Here is a 21,487-nt window from a genome sequence, read left to right as displayed (position 1 = left end):
AAAGAAAGACTTAAAACAACCTGGAGTTGGGCATGACACTGCACACCTGTAATCTAAACACTCAAGAGACTGAGGCAGCTGGATTGTGAGTTCAAGACTAGCCTTGGCAGCCCAGAGAGTTTCTACAACTAAAAGAAAAAATCAAGCTGACCTACATGGTCATTTACACAATGACAAGTCAATAAAAATTAGGTCATGACACCAGGCCTAAACCTTTCCACTCCATGAAATAACCCTAAAAATGTCTTCAGCTTTCAAGTGTAAATAACTTTTATATTAGCATAATAATTTTGTGTGGATGACTTTTTGCTAGACCCAATCATAATATCGCAGGCCCATTGCACAGGTCCTTCCCATTTGAACTCAGGCCGTCAAGCTTAAAGCAAGCATTCTTGTCACCTATCCATCTCCCCAGCTCTTTCCAATGACATTCTGAAATTAATTTAAAACCTGGCATTATGGACAGCCAGTAAATTGGTTTATTAGAACTGTCATGTACACTGAAATTATCAACATTGTATGACTTTTCACCAAGTTTCTGGGTCTTTTTCACTTAGGAGTAACTTCTGGAAAACATTGGACATGAAAGACCCTAGCATGCTCAATACTTAAATTAATAAATTAACCAGAACACCCAGGTCAGCTCCAAGAAGTCAAATATAGGCTGGTGAAATCTTTACTTACATAACACAGGGGTCAAAAATAGATTTCTACTTTGGAATAGGATAGAGCTCTATGACTCTTCCTTCCATTGCCCCCTTCTCCAGAACATTATGATATACAAAGTTCTGTCAGTTCATATTAGAAGATGTTAACTGTACAGATCTGAAGGTCTGAGCATCCTGAAAAGTAGAGCTGGTAGCTCCTGAAATAGTCTCTAATCTCCAGATGTCAGTTCTTCCTTACAACCTGGTTTTGCTTCTGTTACACTAATTTTATTTCATTTAAAAAAATACATTAGATTTACTAAAAAGTTGTTTTTTGAGAAAATAGTGTAAATTTCTAAAAATTTCTACAAGTTCCCTATATTAATATCTTACAGTAGCATGACACACTTAGCATTTTAATGAAGTAATATTGGTGCGTTATTACCTAATGTACAATGCATAAAGTTCAGCACAGATACTCAGGGTATTTATACAGATAGTCTAGTGTTTATACTCTCTATATCTACATAGTATCATATTATGAAAATATCATAGTATTTTCAGTTGCCACATGCTTTCAGGTTCATTTTAGTCTCAGCAATTTATCAGATTTTCCTCGATTGTTTATGTTTTTCTTTTCTTGTTTCTTCCTGTCACCACAGTATTTCTGAGTAGTACTGGCACTGTGTAGAGAGCCACTCAATTGATGTTTATGAATGTTTAGGAGAAAGACGGACATTGGTAGCAGATCATAGTAAGAAGTCTGGCCATATGATATTGGCCTTGATCATACAGTTAAGGAGAGTTAGAATGTTTTAAGATTAATTTATTCATATAATGTTTCTCCTCCATGTATGGTTATGTAGCATGAGCATGTCTGGTCCTCTCAGAGGTCAGAGAATGGCATCATATCCCCTGGAACTGGAGTTATCAATGGTTGTAAGCTGCCATAAGGGTGATGGAAACCGAACCCAGGTCCTCTTGAAGAGCAAGTGCTCCTAACCAACTGAGCCACCTCACCAGCACGAGGGAACTTTTAGTCAGGGGATTCTCCTGTGACCTTCCTTAGTATGTCTCCTTCTGTGTCCTGTACTCTTTGGAGGAAATTTATTCATAAATAAGGAGGGGGAATTTATGCCTCCACTCCTAAAAGATGACTTATTTACAGAAATTATTTAGAAGTCTTCTATAGGACAGAGGTTTCTGTTCTATTACTTATTTGTCAAGTCAGTCAATTGTTGATTTAATTAAGGGTCTCATAGATGTTTGTTGCATACTCAGATGCTTTTGCTGCTCAAATTGTCTAGGATTTCTGTCATTCGTCCATGTGTTCCTCTGACACATTCTCTTGTATCTATTTTTCCTGAGTACTTACTTATTTTCTGGCACTAAAAGTGCCCTTGGCTCACCCTCACTATTCCTGCATAATCTTTAATCATTTCTCCAAAATGCCTACCTTCTTCTTACTGGTAAATGCAACAGGAGCCAAGATCTGAGCCCATCTATAGTTCCCAGATTAAAATAGGTTTCAATTTTAACCATGTACTCAAAAATAAAATCATGGTTTATATTTTAAAGGGAACCAGAATTATATATATCTCCTCTCTAGAATCTAAAATGTACAAGTTAAAACATAGAACATTTTGTCTACTAAGTCGCTAACAGAGTTTTCATATTAGTCAGCAACGCCAAGAGTCTAAAATAGCTGGTAGTATTAAAAATTACTGCAATTCTTTTGAGTAACAATTTCTCAAGCAACTGAAAATTTCTTGATCTAGTAATTCTACATCCAAGAATTTTTAATAAGGAAATAATTTAAGATGTGGGTAAAGTTCTATACACAAACAGGCTAATATCAGCACTATATATAATTAGGTTATGGTTAGCCTAAACATTTTAAAATGGGGTATGACTACACCAGTTATTACATATTTCAATGAGAATATTATGCCACTATGAAAAGTAGCAATAAAGGGTGGAGGGATGGCTAAGTGGTTAAATACTTGCTGTTCTTGCAGAGGACCCAAGTTCAGCTCTTAGCACTCACGCCAAAGTGGCTTGAAACACCTGTATTCCAGTTCCTGGGTATCTAACACCCTCTTCTGGCCTCTGAAGATGACTGCACACACATGAGCACTCATACACACATGCAAGGTGATATCAAATAATATCTGCCTCACACAGATTTCTGAACACACACACACACACACACACACACACACACACACACACACGGTTTTATGTAAAATAATCACCTAGCAAAGTCTGATCAAGTCATAAATTCATTGTGATTAATTTCTATGTGTGTGCCGGGAGGCTTGCCATTTTAGCTGGTGTAGTTACAGAAATCCTGAACATGATGCAGCAAATATATATAAGTAAGAGATGATGACGTGGCTCAGAGTGAAAGCATAAGTTCACACTGTAGGCACCGGCTAAAGTCACAGCCTGAAGCTAAATTGCTAACTGGATCCGGGATGAGGGAGGAAGAATAGTCAAGGATGACCCTAATGGTTCTTGGCTTGAAGAGTAGAGGCTGTAACTGCCACTACTGAGATGAAACCACTTTAAGAATACAGTCAGAAAATTGAGTAAGAGATCCAAATGTTTTCAGATACATTGAATTTGAATTTTTTGTCAGATGTCAGGGAGATAGTTATTGATGAGTCTGGAGTTCAGGACAGAGGTGTGGCCTAATGTTTTCATGATAAGAGTTATATCAACGGGACACTATATAAAGTTATAAAATTAAATGGGATCCCCAATTCAGATAGATAAAAAAGAGCTCTAGAAACTGAACTCTGGAATAATTCTATGCTTGAGAATTTCAGGAGATAATTGCTGCTGGTATGGATGCAAAGTACAAAGAGAAAGAATATTTGAGAAAAAAAAAAACAACAACACTGGGACAGCACATTCAGGAAACTACATGAGTTAAGAGTTTCAAGAACATAAAGCAGGAAGTCAGACTGAGACAAGGATAATTGCTGCCAGGCAAGGGAGACAGCCTTTTCCCTGTGGGAGTATGTGCAGTCACAGAACAGACACACTGCAGATGAAAATGCTAAATTTCCCTTTAGATGAAGCACTCTGCTTCAAGGTGGAGGATGGACTTCTGGGGACTCTGGGAAAAGATTATAAGTAAGAGTTAAAATACCCTGAAGACTGTAGTATGTCAGACAATGGTAAGAGGGAAGGACAAATGGAGGTGGGGGAGTGTGGACAAACATCAGACACAGGGAGACAGAAACAGAGGAAGGCACAGGGAGACAGAAAGCTAGAGACAAAGAATCAGAGGGACAGTGTGTGTGTGTGGGGTGGGGGGACGCCGACAGAGACAGGGGCAAACAGACACCAGGATCCTGACCTGCACAACCGGTGGATGGCAGAGATATGTACTAATGTAAGAAGTAGGCAGGCTAAGGTTTAGAGAAGGACAAAACGGTGATCTCAGTTTTATAGTTTATATCTAAATTATCAGGGTACTAACCAAAGTGGGTTGTTTAACAGAGAGACACATACATTAGGCTCTCCGAAGTTATCAGATCTGGGAATAGATGTGAAAGTTATCGAGGTGGTTGGTAAGCCACCTGAGTGGATGAGGTCACTCACCCAATTGATTGAAGTCAGCATTTTTTTTTCAAACCTATGCAAAGGCCAAGACACCTTGAGAAAAATTAGGAGGAAGAAATGAATACTGTATGAAGAAGGAAGAAAGACACAGAAAAAGGGAAAGGGGTGGAGAGTCAGAGACAAAAGATGGTCTGTGAAACACTATAGTCTATGTACACCGTTATTTTTGTGCAAATATATGTGGTTTGGGTTTTAACAACTTTTTTTCCAGGCCAAAAGCATAGTTCTTGGCCTGTCAGATCACAGGTTCATTTCAAACTGATTGCTTTAGGGAAGAATACACGATGTCTCTTCTTTTTAACTTGAACTACTAAAAATATACTATGATATGCACAGCAAGGTTTTTTTTTTTTTCAATTCAACAAGCATGTATTAGAGCAAATGCCAAGAACACAAAAGTATGTAAGATACTGTGTCTTGCTCTAAAATCATTTAACCAAGTGAGAGACCCAGAGATGAAAAGAACAACATATTCAAAAATGTGAATCTAATTTAGTCATATACTGCTATGTAAAACCTTCTATAAGCAGCGATTGCTAGCTGGCCCCAATACACACTCCTGCCTTTAGTGGCTGGCATGACCATGGAGAATAACAATTACATTCCCAGGCTTCTATTTGAGATGTGGTCACATAATGAAGTCATCTAAATGCAAGTGGAAATGGAATCAGTAACTTGAAGCAAATGTCACAGAAGGAAAAGGGCACCTCTTTCCTACTGTCTATGGCCTGCTGGCTGTAATATATTCATGATGTCTGGAATGAGGGCTACATCTTCAGCCAAGAAGTGGCTCATAGAATAATCAAAATGTCATGTGACAGAACAATAGGATAGAAGGAGTCTGGGTATCTAAAAGCTGTGAACTAGCTATGGATAACTTGAATCCTGAGATAATGAATTAAGTAACTTACCATTGTTCCTGGTGATTGACAATTATTATGTGTTTACTATAATAATTAGTATATAATTGCACCAAATTGTTTGTCTGTCTATCTATCTATCTATCATGTATGTATGTTCATATTCTCTATGTGTCTAGGTATCTATGTACCTACATATCTATGTGTCTACCTATGTATCTATGTATCTATCTATATCTATATATGTATGTATGTATGTATGTATGTATCTGTCTATCTATCTATCTACCTATCTATCTATCTATCTATCTATCAATTACTTATGCCTTATAGATCCTTCTGGATGCTTGACAGTAAATTAGAAAGGAAAACATAGACAATTTGATAGAATAATTTTATCAGATATGAAAGTAAGAACCTAGTGAGAATTCCATTGTTTATTAACATATGCAGATTTTTAGATCCCCAAACATCACTGTATTCAATACATTTGAAATGCTAATGAAAAGAAGGAAATTCATTTTCAGAAATTAATATTACAGATTGCTATCTTTAGGATAACTTTGCTATCATCTTAACTTACTTCTTTTGAAGGGTTCATGGGCAATGTAAAAATGGTTTTCCAGTATGACCAGACAAACATTGCAAAAAGTAGATGATAAGCCATGAGGCACACCACTAAAATGAGAGAAACACAGTCATCACTGCAATATGCAAATTTTTACTTAAATCATGGTATTCACAAAATATTCAAATTTACAATGATGATAAACCATAAAATATTATTTATATTATATTCAAATAAACACAACACTTTGAATAAAAACCTAGAGATAGGAAGATTTGATCTTTTAATATTTCTAAATATATCATTACATTTTTATCCATAAATTGAACCGTCTCATCTGTACTTAGGCCCATCTCTAATTGCTTAGTTTGAGCTTTCCTATGTTGTTAAAATAGGGCAGTTATAGAAGAGTAAACACAATGTTAACCAAATTTAATTAACCTGACTTCCAGGCTTCATAAACTTTGCTTAAGAGAGGCAGAGAAAGCAAAGCAGTTTCCTTCTGAGACGCTGTTTGCCTGTTTGCTTAGCTCTCGTGACACTGGTGGCTCTCCTTATTACAGTGACAATGTGTAAACAGGGACCATCTGGATGAAGTGATTTCTGTCCACGGGGGTTCTGTTGCCTAATTTATTACACAGGGCAACTGTTAGGACAAGCATCCCGAGTACTTCTTTAGAGAATATAAACACACTTTGTATGTTCTTTTAAAGTACTCAAAGGGCTACATGAATTTAGACTAATAATTTAGTAATACTGATAATAATTCTGACTGAATAATATGTTAATACAGTTCTAAAATAAACATTTGTGGAAAATGTGCCAATTCAGAATATAGACATGTTTGAGGCCTATGGATGTGAACAGTAGTAGAATCCTTTCCTAAGCATGCGCCAGGCCCTTCTTCCTAACAAAAACAAAATAAGTAAGTAAGCAGAATATGGCAAGCTTGCTATTTTAAAATTTCATTAGCAATTGTTAATTGTTCTGAAGAATCATGGTATTCATGCCTGTGGAATCATTTACAATTTGGATTATCTAATATAGAACAAATCAGCGTAACATGACTACAGGCAGAATTTCATAGACTCTGTAGATAGTTAACTAGTTACAGGATAGTAACTGAAGCTAGGACAGGAGATTGTCCATATCCTTGTGTCTCGGAACTACAAGGATCTTTGAAGCAATTATGGCCATTGCAGTGTTCTTTGACAGATATGTGACAGATTTTAGTTTGGGAACTTAGAAAAATGAGATGTCATTAACCCTATCATATCACCATATTGTCAAGGAATATTTTCTTAATCTCAACCAAATACAATGGTTTTTTTTTTTGAACTGTTCTTAAGACATTATATCTGCAATCATAACAAGATTTTACCTTGTTCACCAATGTTTTCCATGGACACTAGAAATAGAAAAAAGAGAGATAGGTCATAGGTTAGATGAAGTTTTCGTAAACAGAGAGCCCTGAAGACAAAAGACATTAAAATGGATTAATAACTTGGTTTTTCCTTCAAACAAGCATTCTTTAAGTATTTGTTCAGCTTTATGTAGAGGAGAGGTAGCACTGTGGACTGAGAGTCAAGAGGTAGGCTGGCTGCTTCAGTCAGTGGTGCTTCAGTGGCGCATCTCACCCAACAAAGCAGTATTCCTCAAGCATGAGCCTTGTGGGCTTCCATAGATGATTGGCATATGGGCCTTCAACTGCAGAGTTCAGATTAAAAATGGTATTCTCCAGGCGCATTACATTTCCTGAGATATGTATTGGTCTTTGTGAATGAGCAACAGTCTAGTCAGTTCTCCACAAAGAACCAAATGTCAGTGCTTACAACGCATATGCTTCGCATCCTAACAGCCCATGGCTCTGCAAGCAATATTGAGGAGGCCCAGACAAGGCAGGAGGGACCACTATCCCTCACGGCCTTCCTCTGAAGAAAGCTTGGTGAGGACAAGCCACAGACAATCTGAAACAAGCTGGAACAAGAAACTGTTATTCTGTAATCCACACAATTTCTTTACTTCTTGTTCTGTTTGGCTACGTGTGTGATTTGTTTGCGACGATCACATGATCGTCCCGTGGTGAGAGTGATGTCCTTTGGAGTTTGGGCCTTTCTCAGCTGTACCAAGGGAAGGTCATATTTTGCTTATGTATCTTTTCTTCCCCTCTACTCAGTTTTCCTTACTCCGAATTGAAACGTCACTGCCTTTAAACAGGCTGCAATCTTGGGATCATGGGACAGATTTTTAGCAATATCTGATCAAAATATTGATCACCTCTTTCCTAAATATTTCTAGAGCTAGCTTTAGAGAACAGCCTCCCACATTACTGAGTGACTCTAAGAAGGAAAACATTCATGCCTATAGCATGTTGAAATGTGTTCCTACATGGCTTTGAACTGTGATATCTAGATTTCCATTTTGTAACGGTAAACAAAAACGTAAACCACAAGACCTCACATAATTAACATTATTGAACCCCTTTAAATGTTTCTCTCAGGTCAAAATGTATCCTTTCCATGTCTACCACCTTCTTCGGAGACCCAGTGAGAAAAGTGAACCCTGCCTAGCTTCTAAGTTGTTGCAAGCTAGGACAGGAGATTGTAGGACAAAGCTTGTCACAAACATCATGGTGCCTGTCTGGCTCATACTAGACATGAGACAAGAGCTCAGTCGGTAAATTTCTTGCCTTGAACGCCTGGGCACTTGAGTTCAATCCACAGTATTCACACAAAGAAAAAGCCAGGAACGCACTTGTAAATTCAGTGCTGAGAGGCAGACAGAGGCTTGAAAAATAAAGGTAGACAGCTGACAAAAGTAATACCAGAGGTTATTCTTTGGTCTTTGCATATACATGCACACATGTGCACATGCACCTACATACACACCTACCCATACATACAAAAAGTGTGCCCGCAATCATACACACACACACACACACACACACACACACACACACACACATCGTTTCCTGGGTCATTGAACCTGCCATGCAAGTTTGTTTACAAATGAGAGTCTAATCAGAGTTCCTTTCTGGGACTCTCTGAAGGAGGTTATCTAACAAGCAGAGGAAAGATTATTACTAGTTTGTTCTCTGAAGTGTCTGAAGAGATCACCACACCATTCCAAGCATTTTTCTATAGGCCCAGACTTCTTTGTGCTCCCAAGGGCTTCAAACTGGTTGTAACCTTTTCCTATCTTCCTGTGGAACTAATAAAAAAAAATGCAAAAGCAATTTGGATGCATGTGAGTCTATCTCTGAATAATCCTAATGACAATTCCAGTGGTGCCGGGCTATAAAGAGAGCGAATTTGCTAACCTATGACTACAGTGGTCAGAACTCAAAAAGGTTAAACAAAGACACATTCAGAAAACTAAGAAGAGCAACCGTGAGCTGAGGGTGTCTCTGTCCTGGAACAACACTCCTTAAGTGGATAGTCCAGTATTATTAATTACATTATTAACCTCACAGACAGAATTTCAGTTGTATCAGTTATAAAAGCTACTGTTTGCCAGCCTTAGTTTGTACTCCCCCATCCATCAAATATACAGATGTTCAAAATCTACAGATGTTCTGTTATAATTAAACAAGGTATATGTAGATCCACACTTACGGCAAATTATTTTGTTATGTTTATACAATGACATGTTACAGGTCCCAGAGGACATGTTCAATTACACTAATATTATAGATCTATCACATTCTTATAGCCTTGAGTCTTTAATTTAAATCTAGTCAAGATCATAGGACAAAGGAAAAACTACTGTTCTAAAGCTGGGTCTTTCATTACTAGGGAAGCAAAGGCAGGAAGGTAGGCAGTTCAAGGTTAGCCTGGGCAGCATAGAGAGACCCTGGCTTAGCAGTTCAGTGGTAGAGCAGATACCTAGCTCATTCAGGTCCTGATTAATCTCAGCATCAAAACAAAGGAACAAAGAAACAAAAAAAATGTGTTTTAGTATTAGCTTCCCTTATTACCGGTGAGTGTTAGTACTATTTTTAAAATGTAAGTATGGGTTTTTCTTATCTGTTCTTAGTGAATTGTGACTTTCTTAATGGTCTATTTATCTTTTGTTTATCAAGACACTCTTGTGTGCTCTGGACATCAATCCCATCCTTGGTTTACATATATTACAAATAAAGTGGGATATAACCAGTTTCAAATGGGAGAACATCACTGAATAAATACCAATACCCAGACTTAGGAAATAACTTACTAGCACATATAAGGACTACATTAGGCTTCATTTTTTTTTTAATGAGAGAAATGAATGCACTTTCCAGGATATTTGCCAAATTCTTACATTAGTGCCTCATTTTGATAATTTTCCCTTAATGGCAGAGCCATCAAATTTTAAAATGTCTTTTCTCATTGTGTAAGATGTGAACTATGTTACTTTCAATTATAGCTATTTTTCAATAGCTATTTAGGAAAAGGTCCTTCTTTGGCTTCCAACACTTTTCTAATAATATGTATGCGCACAAATAAAATATATGGGAAATGTGAAATAATTCTCAAAATTATGAGTGGCAATCAGGTATAATTTGGTTACTCACATCAGCATAAGAATTAAACGGTAGGGCCTGGAGAGTTGGGACAGGGGGTAAGGACACTGTCTGAGTCTAGTTCCTCACATCTACGTTAGGCAACTCACAAAACAGCCCTACTGCTCTACATGTGATTAGTGCAATAGTTTTACAAGGGACGGCAGAGTAAAGCCTACAATCGGCTAAGTAGGACTGAATGTCTCCTGTCTCTACCAGAGGCATGTGTTCTTTAGTACTGTGAAACTTAGGAACATTTTCTTTTTGACAAATTGACCACAACTCCATAAAGTCCAGGCAAAGCTTGTGTGGGGAACTCCTGTGATCTTGCAGTACTTTTCTATCGTTCACGTTGCTTGAAGCCAGGTTCTCCCTCAATCTTTTCTACTTTACAGGAATGGGCACATGTCTTCCTATCTCTTTAGAGAAGCATTTTCTTCTCTCAGGAGAAAGAACACTAGCAGGGAGTGCAAGAAGGAGACCTTGTGTCAATTACTGGCTGCATTTCTTCATGTGCTATGTATGAAGACATAGTCGAGGCAGCCACTTCCTTGAGTCATTCATACGAGTAAGTAAAATAGTCAATGTTTCTCCTATGCCTGCTTTGAAACATCCTATGTTGGGAGTTGAATTAGTGGCTTCTTCAGTTTATCTGGATCTCTCCTTCAAATAGTAAACCTTGGTGGGCCAAATAGATATTTGATTCAGTGAAGAATTCATTCTAATATGATACAGTGAAGCCCAAAGTTGTATTGCATAATGTTCTAAACCAGAAGGCAGGTATTTCTAGGACAGAATCAGTTTACGCATGGATGCTTAGGACTGGGTCAAGCTAACTTGTTTCCATTACTGAGTAAACATTTTTTTTTTATTCGATGAAGACTGCCAACAACTGTCTGGATTTTAATAGTGGGCTTTAAAAGCGTCTGATAAGATTACTTATAAAATGCTTGGAGGAAATTTTCTAAGAGTCAGTTAGATGCATGATTTTTTAAGTAGACCAAACTAAAATTCTAACACTGGCCCCTCCTCAAAAGCTGGCACTTGAACAAATCACAGGAAACCTGGGGTCCAGCCCTCCCAAACATGTCACCGCGATCACAGTATGCAGCGGAGCTATGCTTTGTGAGGTTAACAATATAATTAAATAATATCATGTTAAGACTCAAAAGCAATATTGAATACCTAATAGTTAACTTTGGGACGATGTATTATAAATGTGCCCAATATTACTATTTATTTCATTATATTTTTTATTTTACTTTTAAATTTGTGTGTGTGTGTGTGTGCATGCACATAGGCATGCGCCAGCACATGTTTACAAGTGCATGTGTATGTGTGTGTGTGTGTGTGTGTGAGAATTGTGGAGGCCAGAAGAGGGCATTGGATTACAGATAATTAGTTAACAAAAAACAAGAACAACAAACGGTGCTCATCCTTAACACAAGTACTGAGACAAAACCACACTTTAGTCTTTCTAAGACACTTAGTATTGACACTTGTAAGAATGTTTCCTGGAAGTGAGGTTTATTTTGGATCTAACAGTTTAACTTAATGCACACAAACTCTTTCTTTTTATGTGAAATAAAACAAACCCAAGACTAAATTCTATATTTCCCTCAGATAAAACATATAATTTATTTGAGGAGCGTGAGTAAGAGAACTTCTAGTATTACATTAAAATGTTTATTATTCAAACATATGGGAACAATCTAAGCATCTGCAATAGTAACACTGTGGGTCATATTCAAAATGCATTTCTCTAATTTTATCTTAAAGGAAAAGGATTTCTTTCAGATCCATGTCCTGCAATGATCTATTCTTTCTAGAGATGTCCATGCCTCTACTATGCCTACAGGACTTAAAACTCTTCCCTGGCTTATTGTGTTACAGGAATCACAGCCCTTTGTTGGCACGAATGAGATGCAGGAGAACAGGAACAACAAATTATCACCATGGTTACCAAACTGTTTCTGTGTACCAAGAGCGAAACCAAGCCCTCCAAGAACATCACCTTAGATCCCATCAGACTGCAAGGCTAGGAGTTTGAGTTCCAGTTCTATTTTCTGACTACCCACACTACCTAGGCTGGCTTCCTGTCTCTAGCTGCCATAACAATATCTTTTTGGTTTTGTTTATTTGTTTGTTTTTTTTTTAGCATTTTCACAAGAAAACTGATTTTCAGCTACTATCCAAATCATTCCCTGTATCACTGCCATCCTATTACTTCTTTGTTTGATTCCCGCTAGTCTTTCATATCTAATCTCCTACTGTGACCGCTTCTGTGGAAGCCCTCGGTGGCCTCTCCCTACTGCTAATTCCTTATGCTTAAGTAACCCTACCGGATCTAATTATGCTCATTTTTTGAAAATTTTGTCAAACCAGCTATGAATTTATCTTGGATAAATTCAGCCAGTGGACGCCTCTTATAGCAGAATCCTTTGTACTTTTAGACACCCTTTAAGAAGCTCACGGTCATCTGTAATGTATTAAAGATCAAAACCGGCCTTACCTTTAGTCCACTGTCATGCCAGACCTAAGAGGCCCCTGGCATTCCTATGAATGTGTCCAGTTTAATTCCAACTACAGCTTCCTCCTCCTTCTACATTAAAATGTGTTTACCTATGACATATCTACTTCCATTTTGATTTTTTATTGGAATTAACTTTGGGTCCATGTACTCTATTATATGTAGTCTTCAGCTCTGGTCATCATTCCCCACCCCCACATGATCCTCATATGCCATGGTGATTTTAGGAATAATTCCAGAGCCCACCTTCCTCTCTATCCTTAGATCCTACTGTTTTTTTTTTTATGATACACAATGCTTCCACCCCTCCAGACATTCTGAATTTCACTGCCCTCTCCTCAAAAGCCCCTTGACTGACCCTTTAACTGTTAACAGGAAACCTGGACTCCAGCCCATCCATACATGTTACCGTGATCACCGTACACAGCAAAGCTGAGCTAGAGTTTTGTTGTTTAAGCAAAAGAAGTTGTACTTTACTTTAAAGAGTACTCCTCCTCTAAAGTGAAACTATTACCTTTTAATGTTTTCTGGGGGGGTGGGAATTGGACTTAGAATCTCCTTGGTCAAAAGTGATTCAGTGATTCTAAAAATAAATTTGCCATTGGATTCATATAATAAGCTGCTCTGTGAAGGACAGGGAAATTGCTACAGGATACAAACAAAGGGAATGGAGGAGGCTTCAATAGTGTAGAACTTTAGCTCTGAATACCAGGCTTTCCTCTGGGTTACCATGGGAACCAGTCCTCACTACATATAGCCTTGACACTCTATGTCCCACGATGGAGCCCCACAGAGCTTTCAATTAAAAAATAAAACCATGTTTTCTACTGAAATGTAAACTGATGATGAAATCATCTCCCTAAAAACCAGTCCAAGACTCTTGCTGCATTTAAAATAAAACTACCATGTCCTTGAGGTCACAAGTGACCAGGCTCTGGCCAACCTCTCCTTCCAAATCACATCTTTGCACTGTCTTGTTCCTGAGGCCACTGTGCTTGTTTCTAGAACACAGGCTTGACTGTATTTTATTAACCGAAAAGCTCCTCAGGCACTGGCCTCTGTGTTCCTCACCATCCCTCAGATGCAACTTGAGTATCAGTAACCACACTCTTCTATCTCTTCATTCTTTATTTGTCTTTCTTGGTCCTCTTCTGGTTTGTTCCCTGAGATTTGCATCCTGGCTTTACAGCTTCATTGACATTTTATCTAGGCTTTTTTTTTCTTCCTGTCTAATCACTCAGTTCATCTCTCAGGACTGTTCTGAGAATTAAATTAGAAGAAACAAAAGCACTTGGCATAGAGCCTGGCATGTATTAGGGGCTCACAGTCAAAATGCTGGATAAAGATGTGGCCAGAGAAATGAAGAGAGGCGTTCCCTGGTGCTCAGTGCCAGCAGTTTTACACACAAAACAGGCCAGAAGCACAGTGACCTGGGAGTCTGGAGTGGTGGTCTCTAAGCTACTGTAAAGATGAATGCGAGTGGCTAAGGCTGGATTGGGGCAAGATCTTTTAAGGTGAAAATGAGAAAAAAAATGTAACAAATCACACGCCAAGTTGGGCAACCATACAAAACAAGCTAAATCAGGGGGGAAGGGCAGGCTCTTGGGAGTATCTCATTGTGCTGCTCTGCTGGGTTTGCCCTCTCAGGGCATTCCCCTGAGTAGCTGAGATTACAGGAGTATGCCCACATGTCCAGTTTGTTGAGCTGTCCCTTAATTCTTTAGCCTACCCTTCCTTCGCTCGTGACTTGCCCCTCATCTTCAGCAATGATGCCTGGTTACTTTATCAGAGACATTGTAACAAAGTAGCAAGCGTGGGGGGTCCTTAAACAAAGGCTTCAGAAAAAGCCAAGGGTAAGATGTGGACAAGGTTGGAGGGCTGAAACCTTTTTCCTTGGTCACTGCGTCTCTGTGTCTTCAGCTTCTCTTCCCTCCTGCTTTCGAATGTCCTCTTCTTTTGCAGACAGCACACATAATGGATTAGACCCTACTCCAGTGACCTCATTTTAGTTTAATTTAATCTCTTTAAAGACTTTATCTCTGAAGGCAGTCACATTCTGATGCCCTCAGATTTGAAACTCTAACCTAAGACTTTTGAATGGAAACATTGTAGCTTACAATGTCCTCCAGAATCAGAGGTTAGTTTTAATAGGGCAAAGGCTGTACAGAGATGAGAGAGAATCTGGGGTTAGCGAGGGTCAGAAGATAATGGTGGTACTAAACTGACTTTTACAAAGAAATCATTTGATGAATGTTATATGCAGAAAATTTGAGCTTAATCGTAAATGTTTCTCACATTAAACCTGTGAGTCTGTGAGGTGGGTCATATTATAGTTTAAAAATATGAGACTTTCTTCCAGAGATAGGATAACTTTTTAATGGCAGGCAAATTATAAGATATGAAGTTGAGATCTTACTATGGGCCTATCTGACCCAAAATTCTCTCAAGGACGTCATATGGCCTCTCAGGACTTGCAACATCTGTTACCTCCTAACCATGCATCCTGCTAGGCTTCTGGTCCTGGCTAGATCCCTCCTTTGATGGCTTCCAATTTTCAATAACCTTTATTCAACTAGTCTGCCAATGTTTGATACCCATACTTCTCAAGAAGGTGTCAGAAAGCAGGATAAAGAGGTAAAAGACCCTCTACCACCTCTTCTCTAACAGTCTGTTTAAAACATCTAGGAACAGATACTGTATACACTTTAGCCACCATTAAAATATTCTAATAACCATATTTATGGGCACAGCCTGAGTTTACACTTTACTGATTGTTACACTTCAAAACTGTAAGAGCTATGTTGCTACGGCAAGACTGGGTTGGTGGTGACAGAACAATACCAGGGTTGTCCTAACATTTGGCCTCACCAATGCAGAGGGAGAGGAATTAAACCTGACACACTTTGAGGGTTCGTCCCTGCTTGAATGAGCTGCTAGTAAGGAGTACAGAAGACTGGGCTGCCCTGAACTAGGATTCCCAGTTCGTACATTTATGAAACGATTAAATCTAGAACTGTTTCTTTCTTGCCCCAATAGCAGGAAAACATCTCTCCTCCTCCCCTTTTTTAAATCACAGCAATGCCCCAGCTTGAGATCTGCCACCTTTAAACATTTAACTGCACAATACAGTAGTGTTAAGTCAAAGCACAATAGACAACAGGTTCCTAGAGCCCAGTCATCCACTACGCCTGAAGAACTCTAACCCGATGAATGCAGTCCATTATTCTGCTCTTTTTCCAGGTTCTGGAAACCACTAAACATTCTACTTGCTATTTCTCTAAGTTTGGCTGGTTTGCATCCTGTGGTATAAATATTCATCCTTGTGACTAGTTGATTACTCTCAGCATAATGTTCTCCAGGTTCATGGCTACTGGATACGGAAAATTTAATGTCATTGCTTCAGCAACTTGATGGTCATTGGATTGCTCTAAATACCTACGAAGCTCCATTCTACAGTTAACAGTAGTTAACACTAGTTAAGCACTAAGTTAACACTAGAAACACATTTGCTAACTATACTTAAATCATTAAGAATGGGTACATCTTTCAGTTTACCTGTTCTGGGAGGGAAGCAAAGATGACTTTATAACTCACTGCCACTTTCAAATCCACAAAATAAAAAGTGATTCCCAATTACTGGGTAATGCATTGTAGATACATGGGGAAATCTGATCTCCAGGTCAGTCCCTTGATGTTAGTATTCTGGTTTCACTCACTGAATTCAATAACTTCTATCTTAAAACAAACAAGTCTAGGGGGTAGCAAGATGGCTGAGTGTGTAAAAGCTCTTGCCTCCGACACTGAGGACTTGATGAAAGAACATACTCAAAGGACCTCCATCCACACACTGTTTCAAATGCACACAGGCACACATACATACACTAATGTAATATATACAAAACAAAGATTTCTAATGCCAACCAGCTGTCTTGACTTCAGTGTGAGTGTGACTTAATTTATCCTGCATACACTTGTAGGGCCATCCATCCACTTTCTACAGATGGCTACAACTCAACTTCAAATTCAAACTGTCATGGAATCTTTTTGAATCCAATCCTCTTCCTTCTCGATTTCAAACATTCGTCCTTAAGGAAAAACCAGAGAGGCCATGAGAAATTTCTATGAACCATGAACTGTATGTCTGGCGGATGCTGGGTTGTCACCAGTTTTAGCTGGTTTCCACGTAATAAGCTGGAAAGTTAGACGGAATCTATATCCTGAGACATTTCTTTATTAGAACCAAATTGTTATAGCTGGAAGGTTCATGCTTCTCGAATTGCCCATGGTAACTGCCCATCTGCATCTTATCAGTGTTTACATGTACATCTTGTCTTAGTTACCATTTCTATTGCTGTCATAGAACACCATGTCCAGGCAACTTATAGAAGAAGGGGTTTATTAGGGCTTACAGTTTCAGAGGGTGAGTCTATGACCATCTTGGTGGGAAGCATGGTCAGGCATGGGGCTGAGCAGTAGCTGAGAGCAAGCACAAGGATAGACAGACTAACCAGAAACAGCATGGACTTTTGAAACCTCAAAGCCCGCCCCCACCAACACACCTCCTCTAATAAGGCCACACCTCCAAATCCTCCTTAAACAGTTCCACTAACTGGGGACCAAATTGTCAAACACATGAGCTTATGGGATCCATTCTCATTAAAACCACCACATGTACATGTTGTTAGCAAGCAAAATCCCTACTTGTATTTTAATTATTTTATTTCTTTTGAAAAGTATACAAATAGTTAGAGACAATGTTTTTGTCATGTTTTTGAATGTCATTACATTACAGTTTTTATTATCTGGTATAGTAATAAGGATCACAGAGAATAAAATATGTTATTTTTTTCTCACTACCAAACATTAACTATTTTATACATTAAGAGAAAGAAACAGTACTTCCCCATGGAAACACATGATTTCCTAAAACTACCCTCACCTCAGGATAGCAGCCATCATGCAGAGAATTTACAACCAAAGAATACACACTACATAGTTTAAAATTAAGCCAATATTTCTAGGTTCATAAAAGTTATTTGACACTTAGGTACCACTTCACAGCTCTCTAGAGAAGAGAGCTACACAAAGCTATAATTCTAACTGTAGTGTTCAAGGTACTCACTGGAACAGAATTTACAAGGCTTCACTTGAGGAGATAAAGTGTAACGTGAAATGTTAGTACCCTCAGTAACTGCTACAGGTATAGCACTGGGTCCCGGCTTCTGCTAAACTTCAAGGGACTCAGGCTATGCCCTGGCTTGCTATTCAGTGTTGGACCGCTGGGGATGGCGATTGCTTTTGGAAACCTCTCTGTCGTATGGTCACAAAGTCCTTCCATATCCCTTCTTTTTGAGGCATTATATGATCATTCTTTGGTTCTAGCTTGCACTACACAATGTCTGTCCCTTCCCAGCTATAGCACATTGTACCCATTATGCTACGAATCATTTCCCTACAGGGTTAGCACAGTCTACTTGGAAGCTACTGCTGCAAACAAGGAACATCCACTTGAAGTCAGAAGAAGTTTTCTATCATCAATGCAGCCCACAGATGAAGGGCTGGGGCTAATATAGCAGAACAGGACAATATTATACAAAAGCACCAGGTTACACACTGGATATATTCCTTTATATATGTTGGAAGCTATAAAATTCTTTTTAAGAGGGTGGAAATCAGTATATGAACTGAATCTCATCTTTTGCTTAATTTATCTCCTGCTGGGATAGATCTTCACTTTGGGTTTCTAGGATCTCCAGCCTGTAAACACTATAGAAAGTTTGCTATTAGCCAGGTGGTGGTGGCACACGCCTTTAATCCCAGCACTTGGGAGGCAGAGGCAGGTGGATTTCTGAGTTCCAGAGTTCAGGGCTAGCCTGGTCTACAGAGTGAGTTCCAGGACAGCCAGGACTACACAGAGAAACTCTGTCTCGAAAAACAAAAAAACAAAAAAAAAAAAGAAAGAAAGTTTGCTATTCATTAATTTATTCATTTATTTATTCATTCATGAATTATGTACAGTCCTTGGGTGGTGGATCAGGATCTACAACCATAGTGTTAATTCACTATGTGCCCACGATGTTAATTCGAGTACACTAATTCCCACGCTTTTCTCCACCAACTCCTGCTTACCCACTATCATGGCAACAGCAATTATGTTTTCTGCCTTAAGGATGCCCAATGGCCAGCATTCTCATGAGGGCACACAATCCAGTAATGAAGGCTTCCCTGTTGGCGAGGTGGGACTATTCACAACTCACTGTTCAAGAGTTTGCTGCTAAACCATGAAAGGGCAAGATAGAGAGTCCTGATACACTTCCTGGATGTCCTTGGAGATGGTCACACTTGGACACCTATTATAAGCACCTCGGGAATAATTTTCCACCCAAATTACCTTCCTTGGAAAACTTGTACAGCAATCCTTAGAAAAGTAACAGAGAATGACTGTATTATTTGGGAATTTCCTTTCTAGATAACCTTAAAGAATTTAAACCAGGGATACAAATAGGAGTTTGTGCATACTGTTGATGTAGTATTAGTCAAAATAGCCAGAGTACAAGTTTAACTCAAATACCCATTGACAAACAGAAGGTGGTATACACATGCACATGGATAATATGCCTGGCATGTTATCCAGTCTTTAAAAATAAAACTGAGCTGCGTGCTACAATATGGATGAGTTTTGAAGGCATCACACTAATGAAGTAAACCAGCAACAGAAGGTCAAATATCACATTTCCTCTCATTGGAGGTAGGTCCTTAGAATGGTCAGACTCCCAGTCAGAAAATTGAATAGTGATTGCCAAGGGCGGGACTATTATTATTTAATGGGTAAAGAAATTTAACCTGGGCATTTATCCTAGAGAGAGATATTGGTTATTGGTGCAGTATTTTCAATGTACAGACTGCTACTAAACTTTATGATTGAAATGGTGGATTTTGTGCTATCCTTTATCACAGTAAAAATAAAACCCACCTATTCCAGAGTCTACTCAGAACCACAAATAAGTTAATATTGAACTGTAGCTGAAGTGTGCTCTCTTACCCTGGGAAGTTATCCCAGAGTGATAAACAGAGAAAGACAGCCAGGCATCTCTGCTGGTGAAGTAGCTCATTCATGTGTTTGCCTAAGTTCTCAGTGCCTGGGAATCAAAAGAATGCCCGGGCAAAACAGCAAACCCCACTCCTCTGTGACCTTTTCCAGTCAATAGGAAATAAATTATGTTCAGCACATTCTTAAAAAGGTTGGAGAAAGGAAAGGAATGAATTGAAACATATTTTAGACAGTCATTTTTAAAACCTAAAGAGAATAGCAATTTTAGTATTTTTAAAGGAAGATTTAGTTATGCGAGGACCACAAAAATAAGGGGTGGGTGTCTGGATAATGCTGACTCGGTCTGTGTGCTTCCTGCAAGTACATCTTATTTTGTAGGTATATTGGTACATATAATTTACCCAGTCTCAAGAGTAATTATTATGTATACATTTTATTATCATACTGTACCATCCTATCAATTATCAAATAACATCTACAGTTAGTTCACCTAAACCCTTATTACACACATTCACATTCAAAGTCCAGATGAGAAAAATTATTTATTTGCAACCCTAAAAATATGTGCATAAGTATGTGTAAATAAATACTAATGTAAGCCTGTTGATGAGCGTGAATGGTCAAATAATAAAATGTAGATCTTTTCATGAAGGACTCCATATCCTTTGCTTTCAATGTCTACTGTTCCCACTGGGCTCAGTTAAGCAAACTCAGATGCTATTCCTCACACGTTCACTCATTCCTAAAAACGAATATTAAGAGTTGAAGGATCTTGCTTTGGAGCATTGTACAGATCTTTCCCTCTGCCTGACATGCATATCTTCTGGCTTTATCCCCTGTATGCCCTTCCATCTTATCTGAAATTTAGACTTTGTCCTGCATTCTCAACCTTCTTGGTTTGTTGTTACTGTTCCTGTTGCTATTGTTGTTGTTGTTGTTGTTTAGGTATTTGGAGGTGGGGGTTGTTGCTGTTGTTTTGAAACAGGGTCTTGCCAAGTTGCCTAGCCTGGCCTTGAATGTTCACTCTGCCTGTCTGCAGTCTCAAGTGCTGGTACTATAGGCCAATGCTATATACCCATCACCCAATCCCTCCGGCCCTTTTACTGTTTGTCATGATACTATGACTCTCTAACAGATTACATAATCATTCACTTGTCATCTCTTCCCCAACTCCAGCGTGAGCTCCAAGACTGTACCTTTTGGCTTTTGTCAATTTAACAGGAGTCTAGACACAATCTGGGAAGAGGAATCTTAGTTGAGAATATGCCTTCATTAGAATGGCCTAAATACAAGTCTGTGGGGTATGGTATTGATTCATGATTGATTAGTGATGGCCCAGGTAGATGTGGGTGGTCTCATCCCTCCATGGGTGATCCTGGGTTCTATAAGAAAGCAGGCTGAGAAAGCCATGAGGAGCAAGCCAGTAGGCAGCACCACTCCTTGGCCTCTTCTTCACTTCCTGCCTCTAGCTTCCTCACCATTCCCCTTAGTGATAGACTGTTACCTGGAAGTGTAAACTGAAATAAACCTTTTCTTTTCTTTTCCTTTCTTTTCTTTCTTTTTCTTTTCTTTCCATCTCTTCTCCTTCCTTCCTTCCTTCCTTCCTTCCTTCCTTCCTTCCTTCCCCCCTCCCTCCCTCCCTCCCTCCCTCCCTC

General features: G+C 38.8%; 1 protein-coding gene across 1 annotated transcript in view; it reads right to left on the bottom strand.

The window, feature by feature from the left end:
* Positions 1-21,487, bottom strand: part of Zdhhc2 (zinc finger DHHC-type containing 2) — a 58,191-nt gene that overhangs the window by 25,794 nt on the left and 10,910 nt on the right. The window contains exons 2-3 of the mRNA XM_028768195.1: positions 7,090-7,116; positions 5,724-5,818 (exon numbers count right to left, since the gene is read on the bottom strand). Of these exons, the coding sequence (XP_028624028.1) occupies positions 5,724-5,818; positions 7,090-7,116 (122 nt within the window). The remainder of the gene's footprint in view (positions 1-5,723; positions 5,819-7,089; positions 7,117-21,487) is intronic.

The sequence above is a fragment of the Grammomys surdaster genome, unplaced genomic scaffold (genome assembly GCF_004785775.1).
Source record: "Grammomys surdaster isolate TR1022 unplaced genomic scaffold, NIH_TR_1.0 185, whole genome shotgun sequence".
Classification (NCBI taxonomy): Eukaryota; Metazoa; Chordata; class Mammalia; order Rodentia; family Muridae; genus Grammomys; species Grammomys surdaster.
The sequence above is the reverse complement of the archived record's forward strand: the minus strand, read 5'-3'. Positions and strand labels throughout refer to the sequence as shown.